The 23265-nt window shown below is 37.1% G+C and overlaps 2 protein-coding genes and 8 non-coding genes across 10 annotated transcripts; 1 reads left to right on the top strand and 9 right to left on the bottom strand.

Annotated features, from left to right (window-relative positions):
- Nucleotides 1-207: 207 nt before the first annotated feature.
- Nucleotides 208-279, bottom strand: TRNAP-AGG (transfer RNA proline (anticodon AGG)). The gene has a single exon. It is a non-coding gene; the product is annotated as a tRNA-Pro (tRNA).
- A 360-nt stretch (nucleotides 280-639) lies between these two features.
- On the bottom strand, nucleotides 640-711 carry TRNAP-AGG (transfer RNA proline (anticodon AGG)). The gene has a single exon. It is a non-coding gene; the product is annotated as a tRNA-Pro (tRNA).
- A 216-nt stretch (nucleotides 712-927) lies between these two features.
- TRNAR-ACG (transfer RNA arginine (anticodon ACG)) lies at nucleotides 928-999 on the bottom strand. Its single transcript has one exon. It is a non-coding gene; the product is annotated as a tRNA-Arg (tRNA).
- Nucleotides 1000-1215: 216 nt separating this feature from the next.
- TRNAP-AGG (transfer RNA proline (anticodon AGG)) lies at nucleotides 1216-1287 on the bottom strand. Its single transcript has one exon. It is a non-coding gene; the product is annotated as a tRNA-Pro (tRNA).
- Nucleotides 1288-1791: 504 nt separating this feature from the next.
- On the bottom strand, nucleotides 1792-1863 carry TRNAP-AGG (transfer RNA proline (anticodon AGG)). Its single transcript has one exon. It is a non-coding gene; the product is annotated as a tRNA-Pro (tRNA).
- Nucleotides 1864-2223: 360 nt separating this feature from the next.
- TRNAP-AGG (transfer RNA proline (anticodon AGG)) lies at nucleotides 2224-2295 on the bottom strand. The gene has a single exon. It is a non-coding gene; the product is annotated as a tRNA-Pro (tRNA).
- Nucleotides 2296-2367: 72 nt separating this feature from the next.
- On the bottom strand, nucleotides 2368-2439 carry TRNAP-AGG (transfer RNA proline (anticodon AGG)). The gene has a single exon. It is a non-coding gene; the product is annotated as a tRNA-Pro (tRNA).
- Nucleotides 2440-3229: 790 nt separating this feature from the next.
- Nucleotides 3230-3301, bottom strand: TRNAP-AGG (transfer RNA proline (anticodon AGG)). The gene has a single exon. It is a non-coding gene; the product is annotated as a tRNA-Pro (tRNA).
- Nucleotides 3302-6822: 3521 nt separating this feature from the next.
- On the bottom strand, nucleotides 6823-8782 carry LOC149922462 (uncharacterized). The gene is made up of 4 exons (XM_090163993.1): nucleotides 8607-8782; nucleotides 7464-7706; nucleotides 7165-7391; nucleotides 6823-7096 (listed from the first exon to the last, which is right to left on the bottom strand). Exons 1-3 carry the CDS (start codon nucleotides 8657-8659, stop codon nucleotides 7187-7189), a joined length of 501 nt encoding a protein of 166 aa, XP_090020119.1. The 5' UTR covers nucleotides 8660-8782; the 3' UTR covers nucleotides 6823-7096; nucleotides 7165-7186.
- Nucleotides 8783-20342: 11560 nt separating this feature from the next.
- Nucleotides 20343-21837, top strand: LOC149922461 (uncharacterized). The gene is made up of 3 exons (XM_090162298.1): nucleotides 20343-20418; nucleotides 21319-21561; nucleotides 21633-21837. Exons 1-3 carry the CDS (start codon nucleotides 20366-20368, stop codon nucleotides 21835-21837), a joined length of 501 nt encoding a protein of 166 aa, XP_090018424.1. The 5' UTR covers nucleotides 20343-20365.
- The last annotated feature ends 1428 nt before the right edge of the window (nucleotides 21838-23265 follow it).

Here is a 23265-nt window from a genome sequence, read left to right as displayed (position 1 = left end):
CCTTTCTTCTCATCTTTTTACTATACCACCACATATTTTGGAAAATGTTGCGAACGTCAATAAGGAGCCGTCTGGGATTTGAACCCGGGACCTCTCGCACCCTAAGCGAGAATCATACGCCTAGACCAACGGATCACGGCAGTTCCTTTCTTCTCATCTTTTTATTATACCACCACATATTTGGGAAAACGTTGCGAACGTCAATGAGGGTCCGTCCGGGATTTGAACCCGGGACCTCTCACACCCTAAGCGAGAATCATACCCCTAGACCAACGGAACACGACAGTTCCTTTCTTCTCATCTTTTTACTATACCACCACATATTTGGGAAAATGTTGCGAACGTCAAAGAGGGTCCGTCCGGGATTTGAACCAGAAACCTCTCGCACCCTAAGCGAGAATCATACGCCTAGACCAACGGATCACGGCAGTTCCTTTCTTCTCATCTTTTTATTATACCACCACATATTTGGGAAAACGTTGCGAACGTCAATGAGGGTCCGTCCGGGATTTGATCCCGGGACCTCTCGAACCCTAAGCGAGAATCATTTTCCTAGACCAACGGACCACGACAGTTCCTTTCTTCTCATCTTTTTACTATACCACCACATATTTTGGAAAATGTTGCGAACGTCAATGAGGGTCCGTCCGGGATTTGAACCCGGAACCTCTCGCACCCTAAGCGAGAATCATACCCCTAAACCAACGGACCACGACATTTCCTTTCTTCTCATCTTTTTACTATACCACCACATATTTGGGAAAATGTTGCGAACGTCAATGAGGGTCCGTCCGGGATTTGAACCCGGGACCTCTCGAACCCTAAGCGAGAATCATTTTCCTAAACCAACGGACCACGACAGTTCCTTTCTTCTCATCTTTTTACTATACCACCACATATTTTGGAAAATGTTGCGAACGTCAATGAGGGTCCGTCCGGGATTTGAACCCGGAACCTCTCGCACCGTAAGCGAGAATCATACCCCTAGACCAACGGACCACGACATTTCCTTTCTTCTCATCTTTTTACTATACCACCACATATTTGGGAAAATGTTGCGAACGTCAAAGAGGGTCCGTCCGGGATTTGAACCAGAAACCTCTCACACCCTAAGCGAGAATCATACCCATAGAGCAACGGACCACGACAGTTCCTTACTTCTCGTCTTTTTACTATACCACCACATATTTGGGAAAATGTTGCGAACGTCAATAAGGATCCGTCCGGGATTTGAACCCGGGACCTCTCGCACCCTAAGCGAGAATCATACCCCTAGACCAACGGATCACAGCAGTTTCTTTCTTCTCATCTTTTTACTATACCACCACATATTTGGGAAAATGTTACGAACGTCAATGAGGGTCCGCCTGGGATTTGAACCCGGGACCTCTCGCACCCTAAGCGAGAATCACACCCCTAGACCAACGGACCACGACATTTCCTTTCTTCTCATCTTTTTACTATACCACCACATATTTGGGAAAATGTTGCGAACGTCAATGAGGGTCCGTCCGGGATTTGAACCCGGGACCTCTCGAACCCTAAGCGAGAATCATTTTCCTAAACCAACGGACCACGACAGTTCCTTTCTTCTCATCTTTTTACTATACCACCACATATTTTGGAAAATGTTGCGAACGTCAAAGAGGGTCCGTCCGGGATTTGAACCAGAAACCTCTCGCACCCTAAGCGAGAATCATACCCATAGAGCAACGGACCACGACAGTTCCTTACTTCTCGTCTTTTTACTATACCACCACATATTTGGGAAAATGTTGCGAACGTCAATAAGGATCCGTCCGGGATTTGAACCCGGGACCTCTCGCACCCTAAGCGAGAATCATACCCCTAGACCAACGGATCACAGCAGTTTCTTTCTTCTCATCTTTTTACTATACCACCACATATTTGGGAAAATGTTACGAACGTCAATGAGGGTCCGCCTGGGATTTGAACCCGGGACCTCTCGCACCCTAAGCGAGAATCACACCCCTAGACCAACGGACCACGACAGTTCCTTTCTTCTCACCTTTTTATTATACCACCACATATTTGGGAAAATGTTGCGAACGTCAATGAGGGTCCGTCCGGTATTTTATCCCGGGACCTCTCGAACCCTAAGCGAGAATCATTTTCCTAGACCAACGGACCACGACAGTTCCTTTCTTCTCATCTTTTTACTATACCACCACATATTTTGGAAAATGTTGCGAACGTCAATGAGGGTCCGTCCGGGATTTGAACCCGGGACCTCTCACACCCTAAGCGAGAACCATACCCCTAGACCAACGGACCACGACAGTTCCTTTCTTCTCATCTTTTTACTATACCACCACATATTTGGGAAAACGTTGCGAACGTCAATGAGGGTCCGTCCGGGATTTGAACCCGGGACCTCTCACACCCTAAGCGAGAATCATACCCCTAGACCAACGGAACACGACATTTCCTTTCTTCTCATCTTTTTACTATACCACCACATACTTGGGAAAATGTTGCGAACGTCAAAGAGGGTCCGTCCGGGATTTGAACCAGAAACCACTCGCACCCTAAGCGAGAATCATACCCCTAGACCAACGGATCACGGCAGTTTCTTTCTTCTCATCTTTTTACTATACCACCACATATTTGGGAAAATGTTACGAACGTCAATGAGGGTCCGTTCGGGAGTTTAACCAGGGACCTCTAACACCCTAAGCGAGAATCATACCCCTAGACCAACGGATCACGGCAGTTCCTTTCTTCTCATCTTTTTACTATACCACCACATATTTGGGAAAATGTTGCGAACGTCAATGAGAGTCCGTCCGGGATTTTAACCCGGGATCTCTAACACCCTAAGCGAGAATCATACCCCTAGACCAACGGATCACGGCAGTTCCTTTCTTCTCATCTTTTTACTATACCACCACATATTTGGGAAAATGTTACGAACGTCAATGAGGGTCCGTCCGGGATTTGAACCCAGGACCTCTCGCACCCTATGCGAGAATCTTACCCCTAGTCCAACGGACCACAACAGTGCCTTCTTTTCATCTTTTTACTATACCACCACATATTCGGGAAAATGTTGCGAAGGTCAATGACGGTCCGTCCGGGATTTTAACCCGGGACCTCTAACACCCTAAGCGAGAATCATACCCCTAGACCAACGGAACACGACAGTACCTTCTTTTCATCTTTTTACTATACCACCACACATTCGGGAAAATGTTGCGAAGGTCAATGACGGTCCGTCCGGGATTTTAACCCGGGACCTCTCGCACCCTAAGCGAGAATCATACCCCTAGACCAACGGACAACGAAATTTCCTTTCTTCTCATCTTTTTACTATACCACCGCATATTTGGGAAAATGTTGCGAACGTCAATGAGGGTTCGTCCGGGATTTGAACCAAGGACCTCTCGCACCCTTAGCGAGAATCATACCCCTAGACCAACGGACCATGAGAGTTCCTTACTTCTCGTCTTTTTACTATACCACCACATATTTGGGAAAATGCTGCGAACTTCAATGAGGGTTCGTCCGGGATTTCAACCCGGGACCTCTCGCACCCTAAGCGACAATCAAACTCCTAGAGCAACGGAATAAGACAATTCCTTTCTTCTCATCTTTTTACTATACCACCTCTTTTTTGGGAAAATTTTACAAATGTCATTGCGGGTCCATCCGGGATTAGAATCCGGGTTATCCATCACCGTATAAGGCGCAGTGGTCCTGTTTGCCGGCCTTTTAGGGAACACCGGGATCTCCGTTGCCAGCTGTGCCCGTCGATCCCCTTTAGGAGCTCTCTCCAAAGGGTTTGACTATTTACCTACGAAAGAAGGGTGTCGGCTGGATTTGCTATAGCATCCACTCTTACTCCCACTGTTGTGTGCGAAGTGGGGATTGGTCGTCCCATTGCTTCACCTTCTGCTGGGTTGACTTTCTAGCGTCGAAGGTGCGACCATCAGCAGTAGGGTGCTACTATCCATGCTGGATTTGTCACCTGTCCGGGCTTGTGGACGCTGGCGGAGGGCACTATGATGATAGACATCCTATGGTGTGGTCTTGGTTACTAGGCACACCGGGCTATAAATTCGGACGCACTGTCCAAGGGTGTGTATTCTTTTACGGTACGGCGGTATATAAATCTTCAGTACGCGCGTAGACAAAGGTTTATAGATTTGGAATCTGCTACCAGAAATCGGCACGCGTGGTTAATTACTATTTTGTAGATTAACAGTCAATTTCCAAATGGTTGACTTAGTAAAAAATAAACCGCGTCACTAGTCACTGGATATTTTGTGCATATTTTCGAAACTACTTTTATATTAATTAGTGTGTTTTTTGTGTTCTATAACTATACTATCTCATTTAATACGGAACCAATTTGAAGCATAATTGTTGGAATATTTTTGCCATATATATTTAATTTAATGATTAATTTCATTTGGTTTAGTATAAACATTTTGCATCTACGTAGTAAATAAATGTTAAACCTAAGAAAACCAAAATATGAAGTCCAGTATATTTTACTTTCCCTTTTACCCAATATAGTTTAATGGACATGTAATTTAAAATCAATATAATTCGTTTAATCGGTTTGGTTTAAATATATATTACCATTAGGCGTTGTAAATTGTTTCTCTACGAACCTTGAAGGCGTTGAACTCAGATTTCTGCTTCTGGTTAACAGGGTTGCCATATATATTTTCTATGTAAAATTTATAATTTCATGAGCTTCAAAAACGCTCAAAACGGCAACTTCTAGTTTATTTTAATTAGATTTTTGTAAATGTAATATTTCACTCTGCTAGATTTCCACAAACTAATGAAATCTTCAATGCAACATGAAAAGAACTAAAATTTCGAAAGCAAGCGGACGACTTTTATACAGAATAGGCGCTTAAAATAAACCGCTTTAACGAAATCGCCAAGGAGTAAAATATCCGAGAGCCAGGACCTGTAAGTTACTATTTATGTTGAAATAATTGAAACCTTTCAAATGTAAACAGAACGTCGTGTTTTCCTAAGCAATAATATGTCACAAAAAAAGGTACCTGGTTAAAAGGTAACACTTGTTGGATACTGTAGAGGTGAAAACTTTCTATTATTTCAACAAGCACGAATTAAACAATAGCTGGCAGGTCCTGACTCTCGGAAATATTACTTCTTGGCAATTTCCTCGAAATTGTTTCATTAAAGCGTCTATTGTAATAACTCACCTTAGAGAACAATTTGGGAAATTATTTAGTGCCGTTGTGGAGAAACTACCGTTTCATTAAATGCGTGATCTTCGGGAATATTCGCGTGGTATTAGTGAATTTTCGCGTGATAATCGTGAACTTTCGTTAAATGCATGATCACGCGCGTTGTGCCTTTGGGGAGCAATCGACCTAGGAATACCTTTATCATTTGGGGGATGAAAAACCCCCTTTGAATGGTAGCAACGAAACGGTTTGACGGAGGGAATTAATACCGATCAAACGACGTATAAATTAAATTTTCACCGAGTGCCGTTGATGAGCAATCGACTTTTCGGGGAGTCCCTTTCGAAGCTAGCGCCGGGGTGTATTCACCACCACCAACGACAACGTCAATAGTTGATTTTATAAAATGTCTTTGAGCTTGCCCAACTTGTTGAAATGTTGCCCTGGAATAGTTCAGCCAATGCCTAAGAATGAGTTCATAAGCTCTTTAGTGGGAGAGAAAACGGATTCAAAGCTGAAGCGGGGAGGCAAAATTTCAACAAGATGGCCAAGGTTATTTTATAAAAAGAACTATTGTGAAAATAACCGTCTCATTTCCTCAATAACTAGAGGGTGAGTCTAAAAAGACGGCGAAATAAAAACAAACTGTTTGGGGAATACTAAACTTTATTGAAAAAACAAACACGGTACAAAGGCAAATAGTTAATAATATGAGAAACATTTAAAAAAGCGCGTAAAGCGATTAAAAGGATTGTTTTTTAAAAAGGAAAAGTTCAGGGAAATTTAACATAATATAATAATTTGAAATGTTTTTGTTTAGAAAAAACCATTTTGATAATCCTTCCTAAAGGTTTAATCTAAGATAATAATGTTTATCAACATGCGCTCTAAATAATAAAACATTATGATCAAAACAAATATTAATACTAAGCTACTAAATACTAAATAAGGTTTATGGTAACAAAATATACGTGTAAAACTTTAATAACAGTTAATTCTATCTTTAAGAAAAGCAATTTTGATATTTGTTCCTGAAGTTGTTATATAATATAATAATGTTTATCAAAATGCACTCAATATAATAATACATTAGAATTAAATTAAATATTAATACTTAACTACTTAGTACTAAGTTATGGTAACTATGGCTTCAACGAAATATGCATGTAAAAAATAAAGTACAGTTAATATTTACTTTAAGAAAAGCAATTTTGATATTTGTTCCTGAAGTTACTATTTTAGAAAGTAATGTTTGTTGAATGCACTAGAAATTAACACATTTGAATGAAAACCTATATTAATACGAAACACCAAGTAAGGCTTGAGAAAAAAAACATAATAAGAATATATATTTACGTTTGAGATTCATTACAGTTAGTTTGATTATCTTTAAGAAAAACAATTTTGATATTTAATATAATAATACATTAGAATCAAAACAAATATTTTTACTTAACTACCTAATACTAAGTTATGGTTATGGTAACTATGGCGTCAACGAAATATACATGTAAAACAATAATAACAGTTAGTTTGATTATCTTTAAGAAAAACAATTTTGATATTTAATATAATAATACATTAGAATCAAAACAAATATTTTTACTTAACTACCTAATACTAAGTTATGGTTATGGTAACTATGGCGTCAACGAAATATACATGTAAAACAATAATAACAGTTAGTTTGATTATCTTTAAGAAAAACAATTTTGATATTTGTTACAAAGGATCCAAAAGATATTAAATTTTGTAATTCAGGGCCTTTCTACAATTTTTTGAATTTTGCATTTCGATGTCTGATTTGTTTCTGAATTTGCTCAGCCACCTTCGTTTGGCATCTGTTGGATTTACTACTTCGCGTGGACAATTTTTGCTGATCTTTAGGAAAGTCCTTTAATGTCCTTTACGAAAAATAAGTCTAGTTTAACTAATGTTTCGAGCCCTTTAAAACCTTAGCGGTGGTTATTACGTCCTCTATGGTTGGTCGTCCTCTATGGTTGGTCGTCCTCAGGCCAGTCCAAAGAGATGGTTTCTTCCGAGTCCAATAATTTGATAATATCGCTTTCGTCTTGACTTTGGTCTCCCTTCTGAAAAATTCTTGTGAAGCTGTTTAATATAGATTTACACTTACCTTTTCTTGATTTCCTTGGTTTTTCAGGTTGAGTGTCCCCATCCTTCGATTGCTGGTTTTGTGTCCTATATAATAAATGAAAAGGTCACAATTATTGATCAAGATCTCGCGTGGCATTTGAGATAGTTGCTTATTACGTACGTTGGGGCTGATCGTCCTCGGGTGCACGCGACGAGATGGTTTCAAAGTCCCTTCTGGCCCATGTGGCCAGGATCAACGGAATGTTGTGGCGCTGGTTAGTTTCGCTTTTCTCTTGACGTTTGTCTCCTTTCTGAATCAATCTTGTGAGTCTGGTTAAGCTAAATATAGACTTACCTTTTCTTGATTTCCTTTGTTTTCCTTCTTGACGGTCTTCATATTTCAATTGGTGTTTTGGTGTCCTGTATAATAAAAGAAATACATTGAACTTTTAAACATTAATTATAGTTTTGGTGGATTTTAAGTTTATAGCGGTTGTTCCAACATTATAGATAATTTTAGCAGCAACTACATAACGTGCAGCGAAAACTAGTTGGACTCTTAACTTAGCTTTATTGTGCACAGACTACACCCAAGCCTACAAGTTCCCCTCACAGGTTTTTGGCCTGTCTAGTAGAAGCCCCAAACTGATTTCTCATTTATAGAGTTGCGGAAAAGTTAATTTTTAGTAACTCTTCTTCAACTGTATTTAGCACCCTAGCTGAAATTATTATAATAACTATTATAATATAGTTTTGACGTCACACAAAGACAAAAAGTAGTTCTGATAAATTCGGGAGGAGTGCTAAAACTAAGAATCCTTGAAATAGTTAAGGTGGTTTTTTGTCTAAAAGGGACTAGAAACCACTGTTGTGCATTTGTGACGACGCAAAGTTTAGAAACAGAGCCCATTCTTTCGCTTTTGGGCAAAGACCTAATGCCCGCTGCCAGCATTGTGTTAATGTGAGTAATTATAATCTAAATTAGTGCCCTAATATTAACGTTAGTTAGTCAAATTAACCAAACGGGTGTTTGTAAGTCAAATATAAAGCCCGCACTCCGAAATGGAAAGGTTCGAATACATCTATTTTGGATTGGCTATAGTCAAACTATTATTAATCCAATCTTCCACCACGAAGAAAACATGGTAGTAGCTCGGATTAATAAGTTTTACCGCAGTTAAATCAAAGAACTATCTTAAGGTTAACCAAAATGTCCGTAGTAGCGATATTTCTTTCGTAGCTCTTCGAACGTTTTGATCCGTTCTATGGTCGGCCTAGTAGGAGGGAGTTAAAATTCTAAGAAAGTTTTGTAGAACTTACGTGTTTACTAATGGTGACGACTCTTTATTCGACACTGTGCAGTGGGTGTTCATTTTCGTAATTAATCGCTAAAGTGTGGTCCAAGTACAATGAAAATAGCCAGGACATAAAACAATGTCTTCCAATACAGTCACTTCTGGTTTTAACGTTTCTTTATTTTCTTATTTTTAAGTCTCGGAGCGCGTGAAAGAGTCGCGAGGAATATTATACTAATAAAGCTTTTGTCTCGTGACGTCAGAGAAAATCAAATGACGCCAGCAATTTAGCGCGTGTAAATGGCGCGTGCACACGCGCTAAGATTACGTACGTCATGTGACGTAAGATAAAAAATTTGTTTCTATATTTTGCTTCATTTTTTTATAAAAACATTCTTTTGGTTTATTTATGCAGATGACGCCATATATTTAGCGAAATGTTAAGAGATATATTTATATAAAAACTAATATACAGGGTGTTAAATAAAAAATGGACCAGGGTGAATATCTCAAAATGCGTTTTAGCTATGGTTTTGTAATTTTGGGGTGTTGTAGAGCGCTCAGGGGGTCAACCAACTATGAAAATGTCAATGACCTCGAACCATGTCTTCAAGGTCGTTCGTAAATTAACTTGATACCCGTAAGAGCTACGAAGCTGGTTCCAATTAGAAAGGTATTCCCCGTTACATTGTATGGCTACATAGCTTTGACTCGATCTGAATTGCGAAATAGGAAGTTGAGCAATGTTAGGCCAAAACCAAGAAGGTCGTTAAGTTGATAACCTCCCCCCCAACAGAAATAAACACGTCCTCGTGTTTGTTTGTTTTTATATATATTTCAAAACACAAAAACAAATACCGAAGAATTGTTAAGTTTTGTCATAAGTTTTCTTCCTTTAATACGATGAATAGTTCATAGTGCGTTCGGTTTTTTATTCAAGAATTTTTTAAGTCCATTTTCAAAATCCTTAGTTGTATTTTTTTTTCTGAATCTACGTTTAAACGTAGCATTTCTTCAATCTGTTGTGATGGACAACGCTAATCTTGTCATCGGAATCTCTCACAATCGGGCCCGATGGTTTCTTCTACTGTATAAGGTCTGACCCATGGTTTAAGGAACTTGGCGCTTTGTCCAGGTGGACAATATGGATTGTAAAGCCAAACTCGACCTCCGGGTTGATAGGCAGTGAATTTGACGCGATTGTCGTATTTTTTCTTCTGATCGTTTTGTTTCTTTTTAATTCGATTGGTGACAAAGTCATTAACACGAGTCATTTCCTCTTCCATACTTCTCAAATACGTGGCTGGTGATTGTGGTCTATTCATTTCTATTTCAAGAAAACGTTCTGGTGGAAACCTCGCTTCTCGGCCAGTCACCAATTTATCCGGGGTGACTCCTGTCGAACTGTGAGGGCTCCTTCTTATAGACATCAACATATAAGGTAGTCAAGCTTCCCAGTCGTTGTGTTCCTTGGCGATGTACAAGGTTATTTTTTCCTCCAAAGTTCGGTTTTGACGCTCAGATAATCCATCAGACTGAGGATAAAGCGACGTTCGGTTTCTTTGGATGCCAGGTTTTTCACAATTTTTTTTAAATATTTCAGAATCAAAGTTACAACCCTGATCTGTGATCATTGTCAAAGGTATTCCCCATAACGCGAATGTATATATATTGCCATTGATAGCCTTTCATAAAGTTTTCAAATCGGGGCCCAAGAAGTTGGGCATTTGCCCAATTTACTATTTTCGGTGATTTCGCTTTATGTGGTAGATATTTTCATTAAAATTAAGTCCGATAACGTTTAAAAAAACATTTATAGGATAGGTTAGGATTTAGTCGACCTACAACTTCGGTTATATCAGTAAATTTAAGTATAGTTTTCAGGGTAATTTACGGGACCCCAATTTTCGTGTTTTTATATTTTCGCCTAAAAATCTACATACTGTTCCTTAATTTAAGTCCGATTTTCATGAAAGTTATATTTTTGAATAGCTGTGGTTTACATATAACCTAGAATTGCAAAAACGTTCCTTAAATTTAATTCTAAGTAAGGTTTTTTGGGCAGCGTATACGGACCCCCGCAATTTCCAACATTGTAAATCCGCGTGTTTATAGAGGTCTACGCGCCCGTTTCCCTCTGACGTTTTTCAAGGCCGTTCACAGTGGGCCGCGCTTTCAACGTATGACCAGAAGTAACAATTAAGTATGACACTGATCTACTTAGTCTTCGGCGTATGACCAGAAGTAATAAGTGTGACACTAAATGTAACAAATAAGTGTGACACTCAACATAACAAATAAGTGTGATCAGAAGTAACAAATAAATGTGATCAGAAGTAACAAATAAATGTGATCAGAAGTAACAAATAAATATGATCAGAAGTAACAAATAAGTGGGTTCAGAAGTAACAAATAAGTGGGTTCAGAAGTAACAAATAAGTGTGATCAGAAGTAACAAATAAGTGTGATCAGAAGTAACAAATAATTGTGATCAGAAGTAACAAATAAGTTTGAAACTGATCGAACTAGTCTTTATCGTATAACCAGAAGAAATAAGTGTGGCACTCAACGGCTGACTAGTAGTAACAAATAAGTGTAAAAATGTATATATGTGTGACCGTGGATATATTTTGGTTGCAAGGGCGTATCCAGGATTTTATTTCAGGGGGGGTTTCGAGGGAAAATTTCAAGGGGGGGGTGCTGACGGAAGTTTCACCGATTTTTATAAGGCATCCCCCCCTCCGTCATCAGCATCAAACCCCCCCTTAAATACGCCCTTGTTTGGTTGTGATACCGGCGTTGCAGGTTGCTGTGAATAGCCTAAACAAACTTAACACATTAGAAGGATTGTGTGTATTCTGACCGTCGTACGACTTGTTATTACTATCGATTTTTCGTGCAACCAACACTTTAAGAGGCATTAAAAGTCACTAAATGATTTTGAACTTAAGGTGCTGCCTTGGGCATTAGCCTAGCTAATTAATATTAATATTAAAACCCTCCGCGAGCTGTTTCAAGTCTTTGGTTTGTTAAGGTGAAGCCCTGCAAATGTTTAGTATTGGCGGTTGACACTAGATCCATAGCTTTTCGCTGTATTGGCGTGTAAGGATGAACTACATTTTGTTCCAACTGAGGGTAATTATTCGTATCTCCATCATGAAGTAAATTAAAATACATTTTATAGAAATGACGAAAGCATTATGGATCATAAGAAGATCATTTTTCAGATGATATACGTGACGAAAAAGATCACTAAATAAGACCTTTCATGTAATCTTAAATCATGTTTTATTTTTACTGCTATATAACTCCTTATTTTTGGTTTTTTTTTAATCAGTAATGTACATTTATTATTTGTATAGAAATAAGCTTAGACTTAAAAGTCGTTTACGACTTAGCCTTGTCCATATGATTTTTTGGTAATGTAATAACTTGGAAATAAACGCGTATTATTATTATTATAATTTACTAAATTAAATATATTTTATAGAACTTTACTAAGTTCTATAAAATATAATACCTCTTGATCCTAGTCTAATAACAATTGAACCTTTGATCTTAGACCAGTCTTTCTCCGGAAAGCTTACAAATATTTAGTTTCTGAGTATTTTTTAAACAAAATAAAGAAAAAAAGAATCAAAACACGGCTCCATCCGAAACCTGAAATGCATATTGAAGTTCGCCTTCCAAAAAACACCACCTAGAATTTCGACATTTTAAAAGTATACATCTTAGAGCTCGGCGGAACAGATAAATTAACCGCCAAATTTCGATTATTCTTTAAAAATTCGGTTAACTGTTTATTTATGGATATTATTCGAGGTTATAAACAATTAAATATGCAAAAAATTAGTTTTAATTCGGATAATTTTCGGGTATGGATGAAAACAAATAAAACGGATATTTCTTTATATCGTTGAGTCATTTTAGCGAAATTTTAGGGCGAATTTAAAAATAATTATTATTTCAGAATCTGGCCTGAACTAGTAGAAGGCTTTTGCATCCTAGTACGAACTTGTTTATTTTAATGAGATAAAAATATCACGAACGACTTTATTAATTATTTAAAATAGGAACCGCTTAATGAGCCTAACTGAGACAATGAGCTCAATAGACCAATACAACCGTTTCATTTCCAGAAGATATTAACGATTTTAATAACATTGACTATAATATCGAGCCTAGAATAATAATAGTACAGTCAAACTAATATTGAACCTAGAACAAATGGCAACAGAAAGTATTTCAACGCATTCTGGATGAAAAAAATACGACCAACTCGAAAAAAAATTGTTTGACGCAGTAGCATTAGTAGGTATTGCCGAAAAAAGCGAAGTTAAGGGGTAACACTGTCATTTTTAATTGTTTTTAATGTAGACAAAATTGCAACAGAAAGGATCCCAACGGTTTCTGTATGAAAAAAATGCGACAAACTCGAAAAAATTTCTTGACGCGGTAATCTCTCCATTAAGAGCGAAAAACCACTACCAGGGGTCAAATTTTCATTTTTAAGGTTTTTTTTTAAATGAAGACGGAATTGCGCCAAAAATTATTTCAACGCTTTCCGATTAATAAATTGATTTAAAATAGTCCCTCTCTCGGTTAAGAGGAAAAAACCACTTTCCAGGGGTCAAATGGTCATTTTGGAGCAATAGTTTTGGTAAAGAAGGCAGAATTGCGACAAAGAATTCCAACATTTTCTACTTTCTTGGTCCAGAAAATACGATAAAAATAGGTTACGATCATTTCAGCAGTAAAACCCCATTCGGAGGTCAGTACCAGAGTCGTTTCATAGATGTCGCGACCATCTCATGTCATAGCTGTAAAACCAATCCAAAACTATAACCACTCGAGGGACTCGACTGCCTAGTTGTTAAAATTAACGTGTTTTTCTTGTAAACCACCTAGGTTTAAAAAGGAATGTAGAGCAAAATTGACCTTCAAGGTCAATCAAAGCAGTTGCTATGAAGGTGACTATAAAGTGTGCCCTCTGTGGTAATGAACTGGGATAAAGAGATGATTATGCAGTATTCACTGCAAATAAAAGCGTCATTTTTACATTGACTTTTCACTACTTTACATTATTTTAGTGGTTATACAATAAGTTTCTACGTACCACTTACAAATGCTTATCATTTACTGGTAAATAATAATTTAAAAACATAGCAAGTGGAAGCGCGATGGACGAACACGGGTCAGAAGAAACCACATCCAAACAAGACGCATCGGTTACCAAAATTTCAGTACAATTGTCCAACATTTCAGAAGATACGACCAAGAAAAACCATTTAAAAGGACACAACCTTTACAACTATGCTTTACCGAATGAGCAATATTTACCCAACAGTATAGAGTGTTGTCGTCTGAAACCCTGCGACGTCACCATTGTAATTTGCCTATTGATAAAAAACGGTAACTGTCATGGCGGCCACTATTAACACTACAGCTGTGACGTTACAAGTTTTCAAAATCGTATCAGACGACAACACTCTATACCATTAGCCATTCCACAAAACTAATTTAAATGTGAAAATGCATTCCAGATAACCATTAAATTTTTGATGATAAATAATTTCCGGAGCCAACCGTATTCAAACTGAACATGCTTATTTTAATATGAGCAAGAACGCATATAGGTACTAAGAACTATGAAAGACTTAAATTTTGGCGCCATGAAGTTATACTTTGCCGCGATGGCTTAAGCCTAACTTGGGCCTTGGTGGATTTTTACATAGAGAGAGAACCGTCGACTGCTTAGACTGCTTCTGAAAGTATAAGATCATGGCAGCAGGGGACAATGCTATCATTCATAGTTCTTAGTACCTCTATGCGTTCTTGATATGAGCGACAGTTATGGATTTAATGAAAATCATTTTACTAAATACTTTATATTACAAAGGAGGATAGGAAGGGAGGCGAAGTAGGAGGGTTGAAAATTTCGGAAAAATGGCGGCAAGATTGCGGCCACTACGCTACGTGTTGCCGCCATTTTTCCGAAATTTTCTCGCCGAGCGCGCGCTAAGCTTCTTACAAGGATGCTGGCGCGTTCATCCCGCCTACTTCGCCTCCCTTCCTATCCTCCTTGATATTACATAACATTAGCACTACCAAGTGTAAGAGCGGAAACTAAAATTGCCATTTCAGATAAGAAATGCAAAAATAGTTTTTTCAAAGTCAAATGATTGCCAAGTCAAAATAATTGAGACTATTTAAAGCAATTTTTAAAGGGCAACGCAAGTGACCATGCAGGGGGCTAAATTATCTTATAGATAAAATGAACGACTGCGCATGCGCTATCTGCCATAGCCTTTCCCTCTGTAAAAAAAGCAGAACCATATTTGCCGAATTTATTTTGTATAAATGCGCATTCTTTACTCTTTAGTCGCGAAAATGGCCGAGGAAAGTGAAGTCTCCGTGCTTACCGACAAATCGGATCCTAAACTTCTACAAAATAAATGTATTAAAAAAAGATAAATATTCTGTCGGGGTATAATGATAGGGAAATTGTTAAGGGAGACGGGATATAGGAAAGTGTGCGGTGTTGAATTTTCTTAATCCAATGTGAGGCTAGCGGCAGAGATTCACCGCGTCCAAGGCCTAATGTTTCAACTTCCATTATTAAAAATATTCAATTCACAAATAATTTTATTCCAAAACATTGGTAAATCGAAAATATCAAAGTCCAACTGTCGGAAACTAACTTAGTTCTTTTCTCCATAATAAATAAATTAAGCTAGGCCTAAATTCCTGGGTTCGTTGATTGCGAGCTAACTCAGCGAAGAAAATCGAAAAATTCGCGCTGTATAAAATCATCCTTGGAAAACCTACTTACGGCTTGTTGAAGAAAACATAGTCCCCCCCCCCCCTGCATGACCACTTGCGTTGCCCTTTAATAAATAGAATGAAAAAGCAACCAAGAAGCCTTAAAGAGAAATTGGCAGGCAGTAAAACAATTTGCGAAATTTGAAATTATAAAAGGTTTTTTTAAACTGTTGGATTCCGAATTGAAATTGAGGCGAAAAAACATAAAGGGGAGAACATTCACTACAATGCTAAAGTAATGGACTCTTTCCTTATTCTATCAAAGCCCTCAAGCATTTAGAATGTGGTCAGTCTTCCAACGAAATGTCTAAAATCAAAATAATTCCTGCTTTTGACCATAAGAAATGAAGTTCCAGAATAAGAAAATCAGTGAAAATGAATAAGTGTAGTTTCATTTGCTGAAATGACCTTAAAACCAAAGTTACCTACAAACAAAAGTTCAGGTGGGGTGGCGGAGTGGTTAGCACTTTCGCCTCGCAGCAAGAGGAGCCGGGTTCGATCCCAACTTGTGGCACTGGGTGAAAACTCTGAACAACTCCTTCCGCGTAGAGTTTGCAAGTTCTCTCCCCACTGGTTTAAGGGGTTTTCCCCCGAGATCTTCGGTTTCCCCTTCCATAAAAACTTGTTGAGGATAACGGTAGTAGTTAGTGTAGGGAGCTGTTGGCTCGAACGCGTGGCATGCAGGGCTTGCCACCACCCTCCTACGCATTGTAACCCGGCCACCTGAATTAATGGCTTCAAAAGTCGCTTGATGACTTAGGCCTAAGGTGGTGCCTTGGGTATTAGCCTAGCTGATTATTACCTACAAACAAAAGTTTTCTACTATCCCGAAAATGACCATTGAAGGCTTCTTTGATTATGGTCCCTATATGGAAGAAATCAAGGCTGTGGTTTGTGATCAACGAACGCGAAATCAAAATCTATTAAACATTTGGGAATCAATTGACGGTGATAAAATATATTTCTTCTTTGATCCTTCTCATCAATTTAAATGTGTTCGGGATAATTTAAAAAGATATCCAATCATGGTAGACGACAACGTTGTTCGGTGGAAAGACGTGGAAATTGTTTCAATTAGACCAAAAAGTTTGAACATTTCGGTACCTCAAATATTCAGCTGAGGTTTTGCCAACTGTATCCAAACTGCGTGCTCGTTAGGGTTGGGGAACTTACTTTAAATTAAGTTCTTCTTGCATATGAACGATCTTTTTGATTTGTTTAACAGTAGAACCCTAAACAAGGTACCATTTTCCATGTGAAAATGTTGAAAGACAAATTGGAATGGTTCAACACTAGGAAACCATAAAACTTCAGATTTGAAGGTAGTAAACTTACAAGCAGCACGTCCTAACTCCTAAGTTATACATCAGAATATATAATAATTGGAAATAATCAATGTTCTTCTTGCCTTGGTCAACTGGAAGAAAAAAATCCAATTATTGATCTTACAATGTGCTCAGTTACTTTAAAGCATACAAAACAATGACCAAATCTTCTTAAAGTAATGTTATTGTACCTACTGACCTTTTCTTGAAATTTGTAAAGGTGATAAATGAAGTTCTTGACCACAATTTTAATCGACTGTCCCACGTGGCACACTCTGAAAGTCGCTTAAAAGATTCAACACACGACGAATTGACATGGAGTTGTTTCAAGTTTCAGAAGATTCGGTATAAGCAGCTGTGTTTCAAAACATATACAGTGCCCTGAAAAAACAAGACCTTGACCATCAATATATAAAATCTTAGAAAATATTAGACAGGAAACTGTTAAAAATTAATATCTACATACCCTTATGAACTGCATTGTAAAAGATGATAAAATTATCGAATAAGTAGATTAATCCATTATTCTACTTATTCGCTAATTTTATCATCCTTTACAATGCAGTTCATTGGTGGTTCCTTTTAACTTAACATAAGCTGAAAACTATTCGTGAGTTCTGAACCGTTAAGAGAACGGCCTAGGACTGAGCTGTGACGTCACGCAAAAGTTCTGGATAGTTCAGAACTTTTGTACGAATAGTTGCGATTCAAATTAGGATCGTACCAAGGTTCGTAAATCGTGCAGGCACTAATGGGATCGTACGATTTGACGTACGCAGCCCGATGTGCAGACGAATTTTAGAGATTTCAACCTTGAGTTCCGGCCAGTACTTGCTCTTGAGCAGGTACCATTTAGAACGGTTCCGAACGGTTCAACAAGAGGTTATTTTCGGCGAATAGTTTGCATTTGGGTAGTTCTAGCATTTTGTTTTGCCGAATAGTGCACATGGGGACTGGTTGAACGGTTCAGAACTCACGAATAGTTTTCAGCTATTGACGCCTTTTAAAATTCATTTTGCGCGTGAAAATACCTCTACATGTTATGGTCAAAAAAGCACGCAAAGAAGTCTGAGTGCCCAAGACATGTACCGGTAGTGTCGCGCGCTAAAACGTCATTTCAAAATCCGTCAATTGCGTAAATACTAATCTTCACCACTCTCCCCCTATTCGGCTTTCCGTTGCTACGCAACTCGTTTTGAAATTTTTAATGTTTAGGCTTAGTTTCTCTATTCGGTGTTATAGTCGCGAGCCTGATTTCCCGCACGGTACTGACGAGTCCCAAATAGGTCTACCGTTGGAATTTCTGGCTATTTTATTTAATTTAATTTAATTTTACTCGAAGATCTATTTGGTCCGAGTTTCGCGTCTTTTTGTTTGCTCGAAGACCTATCGGTACGTGCTATTAGTAACTTTTTTAATTTCTTCAAATTTGTTTAGGTTTTAGCTTTATTATCCCTTTTCATAATGGACTAATCTACTTATTCGCTAATTTTATCATCATATACATACCCTTAATTAATATTTCCTATTTTTTGTACCTACAAAGATGTAAATGTTATCCTGTAGTTCTCTAGGCTTATAAAACGTTCCTCATAAATATACATAAATATTTCAAATGTATTAGTTTTAATATTGAAATATTATAAATTGGTAATGGTTTTTGTACTGGATTTTTTATTTTTCAGAACTTTTATCATAAAATTTCAACGTTATAAAATTATGCAAAACATTTCTGGAGATTTCAATTTTTTTTGATAAGCAACATCGCGGTTTGTGTTCCCGAACTACCTTCATTATTTCACCTAAGCGCTCTCTGATAACAGGCGGTTTTCAAAATAATAAAATTCATTTAAAATGTTTTTAATTAATTTTCATATTAACACGAAAGTCTCTAAAGAAACACCAAGGTAACCAATTGATAAAATGAATTTAATGTGAAAAAGTGCGAAAATGGCGTTTTCTAATACCATAAGTGTAAAATATTGTTACATAAGTGTGACACTTGCTATTCTTCACACGCAAATGTTTTACTGAAAGCTATTCACGAGACAGACTGCATTACGGGTTTCGTCGAAGTTTTGAATCCGCTTGCTAACGCCTCACACGTAGCCTTTGACAGCGCCTCGCTAGGGGGATATTTTCTTCTTGTGATGACGTCACTTCGTGACTAGCTCTCAGTAAAATATTCCCCAAAGTGACAAACTTATGGAACAATATTATAGATTTATGCTAATACTTAATAATCCAATTACATTAAAATATATTTGTTTTGTTTTTTATAACGCTTTCAACAATTCTAAGCATGTTCCAATGATTGCATTTAATTTACTTTCTTGAAAAAAGATAAATATAAAATCGTATAAAAGTATAAATTGGTGACTGGCCGAGAAGCGAGGTTTCCACCAGAACTTTTTCTTGAAATAGAAATGAATAGACCACAATCACCAGCCACGTATTTGAGAAGTATGGAAGACGAAATGACTCGTGTTAATGACTTTGTCGCCAATCGAATTAAAAAGAAACAAAACGATCAGAAGAAACAATACGACAATCGCGTCAAATTCACTGCCTATCAACCCGGAGGTCGAGTTTGGCTTTACAATCCATATTGTCCACCTGGACAAAGTGCCAAGTTCCTTAAACCACCGATTGTGAGAGATTCCGATGACAAGATTAGCGTTGTCCATCACAACAGATTGAAGAAATGCTACGTTTAAACGATGATTCAGAAAAAAAATACAACTAAGGATTTTGAAAATAGACTGAAAAATTCTTGAATAAGAAACCGAACGCACTATGAACTATTCATCGTATTAAAGGAAGAAAACTTACGACAAAACTTAACAATTCTTCGGTATTTGTTTTTGTGTTTTGAAATATATCTTAAAAAAACAAACACGAGGACGTGTTTATTTCTGTTGGGGGGGGGAGGTTATCAACTTAACGACCTGCTTGGTTTTGGCCTAACATTGCTCAACTTCCTATTTCGCAATTCAGATCGAGTCAAAGCTATGTAGCCATACAATGTAACGGGGAATACCTTTCTAATTGGAACCAGCTTCGTAGCTCTTACGGTTATCAAGTTAATTTACGAACGACCTTGAAGACATGGTTCGAGGTCATTGACATTTTCATAGTTGGTTGACCCCCTGAGCGCTCTACAACACCCCAAAATTACAAAACCATAGCTAAAACGCATTTTGAGATATTCACCCTGGTCCATTTTTTAGTTAACACCCTGTATATTAGTTTTTATATAAATATATCTCTTAACATTTCGCTAAATATATGGCGTCATCTGCATAAATAAACCAAAAGAATGTTTTTATAAAAAAATGAAGCAAAATATAGAAACAAAATTTTTTTATCTTACGTCACATGACGTACGTAATCTTAGCGCGTGTGCACGCGCCATTTACACGCGCTAAATTGCTGGCGTCATTTGATTTTCTCTGACGTCACGAGACAAAAGCTTTATTAGTATAATATTCCTCGCGACTCTTTCACGCGCTCCGAGACTTAAAAATAAGAAAATAAAGAAACGTTAAAACCAGAAGTGACTGTATTGGAAGACATTGTTTTATGTCCTGGCTATTTTCATTGTACTTGGACCACACTTTAGCGATTAATTACGAAAATGAACACCCACTGCACAGTGTTGGATAAAGAGTCGTCACCATTAGTAAACACGTAAGTTATACAAAACTTTCTTAGAATTTTAACTCCCTCCTACTAGGCCGACCATAGATCGGATCAAAACGTTCGAAGAGCCACGAAAGAAATATCGCTACTACGGACATTATGGTTTACCTTAAGATAGTTCTTTGATTTAACTGCGGTAAAACTTATTAATCCGAGCTACTACCATGTTTTCTTCGTGGTGGAAGATTGGATTAATAATAGTTTGGCTATAGCCAATCCAAAATAGATGTATTCGAACCTTTCCATTTCGGAGTGCAGGCTTTATATTTGACTTACAAACACGCGTTTGGTTAATTTGACTAACTAACGTTAATATTAGGGCACTAATTTAGATAAGAATTACTTACATTAACACAATGCTGGCAGCGGGCATTAGGTCTTTGCCCAAAAGCGAAAGAATGGGCTCTGTTTCTAAACTTTGCGTCGTCACAAATGCACAACAGTGGTTTCTAGTCCCTTTTAGACAAAAAACCACCTTAACTATTTCAAGGATTCTTAGTTTTAGCACTCCTCCCGAATTTATCAGAACTACTTTTTGTCTTTTTGTGACGTCAAAACTATATTATAATAGTTATTATAATAATTTCAGCTAGGGTGCTAAATACAGTTGAAGAAGAGTTACTAAAAATTAACTTTTCCGCAACTCTATAAATGAGAAATCAGTTTGGGGCATCTACTAGACAGGCCAAAAACCTGTGAGGGGAACTTGTAGGCTTGGGTGTAGTCTGTGCACAATAAAGCTAAGTTAAGAGTCCAACTAGTTTTCGCTGCGCGTTATGTAGTTGCTGCTAAAATTATCTATATAGTTGGAACAACCGCTATAAACTTAAAATCCACCAAAACTATAATTAATGTTTAAAAGTTCAATGTATTTCTTTTATTATACAGGACACCAAAACACCAATTGAAATATGAAGACCCTCAAGAAGTAAAACAAAGGAAATCAAGAAAAGGTAAGTCTATATTTAGCTTAACCAGACTCACAAGATTGATTCAGAAAGGAGACAAACGTCAAGAGAAAAGCGAAACTAACCAGCGCCACAACATTCCGTTGATCCTGGCCACATGGGCCAGAAGGGACTTTGAAACCATCTCGTCGCGTGCACCCGAGGACGATCAGCCCCAACGGACGTAATAAGCAACTATCTCAATTGCCACGCGAGATCTTGATCAATAATTTGACCTTTTCATTTATTATATAGGACACAAAACCAGCAATCGAAGGATGGGGATACTCAACCTGAAAAACCAAGGAAATCAAGAAAAGGTAAGAGTAAATCTATATTAAACAGCTTCACAAGAATTTTTCAGAAGGGAGACCAAAGTCAAGACGAAAGCGATATTATCAAATTATTGGACTCGGAAGAAACCATCTCTTTGGACTGGCCTGAGGACGACCAACCATAGAGGACGACCAACCATAGAGGACGACCAACCATAGAGGACGTAATAACCACCGCTAAGGTTTTAAAGGGCTCGAAACATTAGTTAAACTAGACTTATTTTTCGTAAAGGACATTAAAGGACTTTCCTAAAGATCAGCAAAAATTGTCCACGCGAAGTAGTAAAGCCAACAGATGCCAAACGAAGGTGGCTGAGCAAATTCAGAAACAAATCAGACATCGAAATGCAAAATTCAAAAAATTGTAGAAAGGCCCTGAATTACAAAATTTAATATCTTTTGGATCCTTTGTAACAAATATCAAAATTGTTTTTCTTAAAGATAATCAAACTAACTGTTATTATTGTTTTACATGTATATTTCGTTGACGCCATAGTTACCATAACCATAACTTAGTATTAGGTAGCTAAGTAAAAATATTTGTTTTGATTCTAATGTATTATTATATTAAATATCAAAATTGTTTTTCTTAAAGATAATCAAACTAACTGTAATGAATCTCAAACGTAAATATATATTCTTATTATGTTTTTTTTTTCTCAAGCCTTACTTGGTGTTTCGTATTAATATAGGTTTTCATTCAAATGTGTTAATTTCTAGTGCATTCAACAAACATTACTTTCTAAAATAGTAACTTCAGGAACAAATATCTAAATTGCTTTTCTTAAAGTAAATATTAACTGTACTTTATGTTTTACATGTATATTTCGTTGAAGCCATAGTTACCATAACTTAGTATTAAGTAGTTAAGTATTAATATTTAATTTAATTCTAATGTATTATTATATTGAGTGCATTTTGATAAACATTATTATATTATATAACAACTTCAGGAACAAATATCAAAATTGCTTTTCTTAAAGATAGAATTAACTGTTATTAAAGTTTTACACGTATATTTTGTTGACGCCATAGTTACCATAAACCTTACTTAGTATTTAGTAGCTTAGTATTAATATTTGTTTTGATCCTAATGTTTTATTATTTATAGTGCATTTTGATAAACATTATTATCTTAGATAAAACCTTTAGGAAGGATTATCAAAATGGTTTTTTTCTAAACAAAAACATTTCAAATTATTATATTATGTTAAATTTCCCTGAACTTTTCCTTTTTAAAAAACAATCCTTTTAATCGCTTTACGCGCTTTTTTAAATGTTTCTCATATTATTAACTATTTGCCTTTGCACCGTGTTTGTTTTTTCAATAAAGTTTACTATTCCCCAAACAGTTTGTTTTTATTTCGCCGTCTTTTTAGACTCACCCTCTAGTTATTGAGGAAATGAGACTGTTATTTTCACACTAGTTCTTTTTATAAAATAACCTTGGCCATCTTGTTGAAGTTTTGCCTCCCCGCTTCAGCTGTGAATCCGTTTTCTCTCCCACTAAAGAGCTTATGAACTCATTCTTAGGCATTGGCTGACCTATTCCA

The sequence above is a fragment of the Leiobunum rupestre genome, chromosome 11, assembly GCF_980474605.1.
Source record: "Leiobunum rupestre chromosome 11, qqLeiRupe1.1.hap1, whole genome shotgun sequence".
Taxonomy (NCBI): Eukaryota; Metazoa; Arthropoda; class Arachnida; order Opiliones; family Sclerosomatidae; genus Leiobunum; species Leiobunum rupestre.
Note: the sequence above shows the minus strand (reverse complement) of the source record. Positions and strands in the feature narration are given on the sequence as shown.

Bases quoted from the DNA above. Each gene is read 5' to 3' on its own strand.
- LOC149922462 (XM_090163993.1), bottom strand. From the start codon at position 8,659: ATGAACACCCACTGCACAGTGTCGAATAAAGAGTCGTCACCATTAGTA. The intron at 7,707-8,606 runs GTAAGTTCTACA...TTTATTATACAG, and splicing joins TCGTCACCATTAGTAAACAC to GACACCAAAACACCAATTGA. The intron at 7,392-7,463 runs GTAATAAGCAAC...TTTATTATATAG, and splicing joins GACGATCAGCCCCAACGTAC to GACACAAAACCAGCAATCGA.
- LOC149922461 (XM_090162298.1), top strand. From the start codon at position 20,366: ATGAACACCCACTGCACAGTGTTGGATAAAGAGTCGTCACCATTAGTA. The intron at 20,419-21,318 runs GTAAGTTATACA...TTTATTATACAG, and splicing joins TCGTCACCATTAGTAAACAC to GACACCAAAACACCAATTGA. The intron at 21,562-21,632 runs GTAATAAGCAAC...TTTATTATATAG, and splicing joins GACGATCAGCCCCAACGGAC to GACACAAAACCAGCAATCGA.